General features: G+C 58.6%; 1 protein-coding gene across 1 annotated transcript in view; it reads left to right on the plus strand.

The window, feature by feature from the left end:
- ARHGAP44 (Rho GTPase activating protein 44) overlaps positions 1-4,584 on the plus strand; it is a 53,105-nt gene that overhangs the window by 21,253 nt on the left and 27,268 nt on the right. Inside the window, exons 10-15 of the mRNA XM_014960115.1 lie at positions 700-827; positions 973-1,084; positions 2,908-2,989; positions 3,865-3,945; positions 4,031-4,144; positions 4,283-4,374. Coding sequence (XP_014815601.1) covers positions 700-827; positions 973-1,084; positions 2,908-2,989; positions 3,865-3,945; positions 4,031-4,144; positions 4,283-4,374 — 609 coding nt within the window. The remainder of the gene's footprint in view (positions 1-699; positions 828-972; positions 1,085-2,907; positions 2,990-3,864; positions 3,946-4,030; positions 4,145-4,282; positions 4,375-4,584) is intronic.

The following is a 4,584-nucleotide window of genomic DNA, read 5'->3' on the forward strand; positions in this document are numbered from 1 at the left end:
GCACTCAGCGCAGCCCCGCGTATTTCAGCTCGGCTCTGCCCCCTCCCCATCCCCATCTCCATCTCCATTCCCATCCCCATCCCCATCCCCATCCCCATCCCCATCCCGCTCGCCCGGGGGGGCAGGATCCAGCCAGCTTCATGGAAGAAGAAGGGGGGGAACCTGCCAAGGTCGGGGGGGTCCCTGGGCTTGGCTTTGGGGCGTGCAACCTCCATAGGAGCTGGGCTGGGAGACAGAGGTCGGGGAGACCCCCCTACCCCCCCCATGATGTCCCCAAGAGCAGCTCGTTCCCTGGGGCAGGGCTCGGGGTGCTGCTGTCCCTGCAGCGGGGCAGGGAGGGATTTGTATTTTATTTTTTTCTCTTGATCCCACAAAATATTCCTGCCTCACACGGTGATGGAAGAAGGGGGAATATATTGCAAAGGTTTGCTCGTGATTGCTCCCCGCCCCCCGCCCCGGAAAACGTTATCCAGCCCCTTTGAAATGTCCCGTGTGATGATTGGAAAACATTTTGTTTGGATTTCATCTTTAAAAAGCACTTCCCCAGCTGCCCAGGACAGAGGTGGGGGGTCCCGGTGTTTTAGCAACACCCACACAGAATATTTTGCTGCCGAAACGCTGTGATCCAAGGGCCTTTCGGGGAGGGGATCGTCCCGGCCGTGTCCTCCCCCTTCCTCTCACCCCCTCTGCCCATCACAGAGGCGTGGATGGAGAAGCCCTCCTTCGGGAAGCCCTTGGAGGAGCATCTGGCCGTCAGCGGGCGGGAGATCGCCTTCCCCGTGGAGGCATGTGTGACCATGCTGCTGGAGTGTGGCATGCAGGAGGAGGTGGGTCCCATGTCCTACCACCCTCGGTTGGGCATGATGAAAGGGGACATGGGTGCCTCCAAGTCAGGGGCCGAGGAACTGGAGGGCTTTGGGGACATCCCCAACCTCAAAGCTTGTCTGACGCTCCCCTGTGTCCTCTGTGAAGGGTCTCTTCCGAGTGGCTCCCTCGGCCTCCAAGCTGAAGAAGCTCAAGGCTGCCCTGGACTGCTGCGTGGTGGACGTGCAGGAGTACTCAGCTGACCCACACGCCATCGCAGGTAGAGGCTGCCCCGGGGTGGAGGGGTTGGTGGTGTGTAGGATGGTCCATCCAGCCCCCAAGCGCCAGCTGTGGGCACCCAGAGGGTGTTCATCAGTGGCATGAAGTGTGGTTGGAGGCCAGTAACCAGCAGTGTAGTCCATGGGTTGACGTGGGGTCCAGTCCTGCTTAATATCTTCATTAATGACGTGGATGATGGGGCAGGATGCACCCTCAGCAAGTTGGCAGATGACAGTGGGAGGAGCAGCTGGGGCAGTAGAGAGTGGTGCTGCCATCCAGAGGGACCTGGGAAGGCTGGAGAAATGGGCTGAGAGACCTGGTGAAGTTCAACAAGGGCAAGCACCAAGTGCTGTCCCTGGTGAGGAGCAGCCCCAGGACATGCTGGGGCCACCCAGCTGGAAAGCAGCTTGGCAGAGATGGCGCTGGAGGTTCTGGTGGACAACTAAGGTGACCATGGGCCAGCAACATGAAGGCAAATGGTGTCCTCAGCTGGACTGGGAGGAATGAATCCTTCCCTTTGCTCAGCACTGGTGAGGCCGCACCTGGAGTGCTGGGTCCAGTGCTGAGCACTACAAGAGAGACCTGGACATACCGGCGAGTCTCCAGTGACAGGCCATGAAGATGATGAAGGGCCTGGAGCATCTCTCCTAGGAGCTGGGACTCTTCGGCCTGGAGCAGAGAAGGCTCTGGGGGATCTTGTTGATGGATATAAATACCTGCAGGGAGGGTGCAAAGAAGACAGAGCTCTTTCCAGTGGTGGCCAGGGCCAGGACCAGAGGCAATGGGCACCAACTGAACCGGGGGAGGTTCCCTCTGAACATCAGATGATGCTTTGTCACTGTGTGGGTGACCAAGCACTGGCACAGGTTTCCCAGGGAGGTGGTGGCATCTCCAATCACTCACAGCCCTCAGGACATGGTTATGGACAACCAGCTCTGGGAGGTCCTGCTGGAGCCAGGGGTTGGACCAGATGACCTCCAGAGACCCCTTCCCACCTCAGCCCTTCTGTGATTTGTCCCAAAGCCTTTGAACAGCAAAGCCAGAATATAGGGGGGGACAAATGCAGGTGCAGAAATACAGCTCCTGGTGGAAGGGGGGACATTTGGGAGTTGCCATCCATGGAAGACCACAAACCCCAATCTGCATGTCCCCTCCACAGCCAAGAGCTTGAGCAGCACTTTTGGTCGCAGGCGAGGAAGAAAACAGGGATGCAGTCGTAATCTGAGGTGACAACTGGGGCCCTGGTGGTACTAATGAGGGTGACGCTAATGAGGGTGACACTGCTCAGGAGAGGCTCCACAGCATCAGGGAGCAGTTGGGAAGACTCACACATCATCAAGATTGTCATCTTCTCTCATCCTCTTCTGTGGCCAAGACCCTCTCCAAGCACAGATCCAAGCCCGCTGGGCTGCTATTGAGCATTAATTTGGTTTAATTGCCAGTCAGCTCCTGGGCTGGGCTCCCCGGCGGGTGCAGGATTGGACCCTTGGACCCTGGTTTCCTACAGACTGCAAATGGGAACCCTTCTCCAGTGCAAGGAGCTGTGGAAGTCCTAGGCAAAAGCCAGTGGTGGAGAGCTGGGTGAAGGGCTGGTGGAGACAAAAATGGTGGAGGGAGCTGGGGAGGTGCTCGGAGGGACTAGGTGGAGGGGACAAGGTGGTCAGGGGATGCTACGGGTTCCACCAAGCTGGAGGGAGTAACAGGTGTTTTGGGAGGCATCAGTTGGGAGGGATGTGAGTCAAAATGCCAAGGAGCAAAATCACTTGGTACCCGTTGGCCAGTGCCACCCACAGTGTCAAGTCCTGTGTCCCTTGTGTGCCACAGGAGCACTCAAGTCCTACCTGCGAGAGCTGCCGGAGCCCCTCATGACGTTCGAGCTGTACGAGGAGTGGATCCAAGCCTCCAAGTGAGTCTGGGGCAACTCCCCTGTTCCTCTGTTGCGTAGGTGGTGAGATCTTGGGTCCCCATGGATGGTGTGGGCTCCATGAGTTATTTCTGACATGGCTTACACCATTTGGGATGGTTCTTCCGGGATCTGAGAATCCGGAGGGTTCCAATGATGAGCGTCATGGGTCCCAGCAGTGAGGGTGGCCCTGATGTCCCCACTGTTGTCCAGGACACCCTGGGCAAGGTGGCTAAGCTTTCCCAGCATCTTTTGGCAAGGCCTTGGGTTCTAGGCACTGGTGCCATTCCTGGGTGGGTGTGCAAGCCCCAGGGGACAGCACAAGGGAGCTCTCAGCTGATTTGTGGGGTGCTTTGCAGGATGGGGCCAGCTGAGGTGACACCAGTGTGTCTGCTCCACCATGGGAGGTGTTTGGGGCAGGGGGTGAGGGGCAGAGGGAGGTGGGAGAAGGAACATCTCCTTTTAGGGTGGGAACCACCTCCTTGGTACCTGAATATGGGTCTGACCACATCCCCCACCTGCCCTGGGGGTGCTGGAGCTGGGCAGGGATGTGGCAGTGGCTCAATGGAGGTGACAGTCCCCAAGGGTGGCACTTGGGGGGAGTGGGCTGTTGTTTTGGGGGGCTGTTGGAAGGGGAATTTACTGCAAAGGCAAACACAAACCAAAAACCCAAAACACAAACCTTGGGGAGGGCCTACATGGGGAGGAGGAGAGGACCAGCATCCAACCTGCAGCCCACAGGTTTCCTTCTCGTTTCTGCCAAGGTTTTGGGGTTAATTGACTTCTAGGATGTTGACAACAGCCCGAGGGTCTGGCAGGGTCCCCAGGGGCAGGGGTGAGGATGGGGGATGCTGACCCTCTCACCCACCTCCCCCCAGCATCCCGGAGCAGGAGAAGCGGCTGCAGGCTCTGTGGAGCGCCTGCGAGAAGCTGCCCAAAGCCAACTACAACAACATCAGGTGAGCCTGGGGACTCGGGGACTCCGGGAAGGGACGGAGAAGGTGCCATCCCGACACACGGACACGGCTTGGCTCTGCTTTCCAGGTACCTGATTAAATTCCTGGCCAAGCTAACTGAGTACCAGGACATCAATAAAATGACGCCGAGCAACGTGGCCATCGTGCTGGGACCCAACCTCCTCTGGCCGCAGGCGGACGGGTACGGTGTCCAGCTGGAAAGCGAGCATGCCAGAGGGATAGGATGGGGAAGGGGGTGAGGGAGGGGGAGTCTGGGGCCAAAAATCCCATGGGGAATAAGGCCAGGGGGGATGCTGAGCCCCTGCCTGCCGCCTTGCAGGAACATGACGGAGATGATGACGACCGTCTCGCTGCAGATCGTGGGCATCATCGAGCCACTCATCCAGCACGCCGACTGGTTCTTCCCTGGAGGTAGGCTGTGCCCCACGGCTGTGGTGGGGTGGGATGGGCTTCATGGGGACCCCCCTGAGCTCTCATACTTATTTTTCACGGTTCCTTCTGTTTTCCTTGGCTTGGGGTGGGAGCTCAGGCAGAGATCTGGCAGAACTCATCACAGCAGTGAGCTCAACCCAGCTGCTCTGGGTGCACCCTGAGCCTTCCTGCGATGCCGATACCCCCCCA

This window comes from Calidris pugnax, unplaced genomic scaffold, assembly GCF_001431845.1.
Source record: "Calidris pugnax isolate Ruff unplaced genomic scaffold, ASM143184v1 scaffold463, whole genome shotgun sequence".
NCBI lineage: Eukaryota > Metazoa > Chordata > Aves > Charadriiformes > Scolopacidae > Calidris > Calidris pugnax.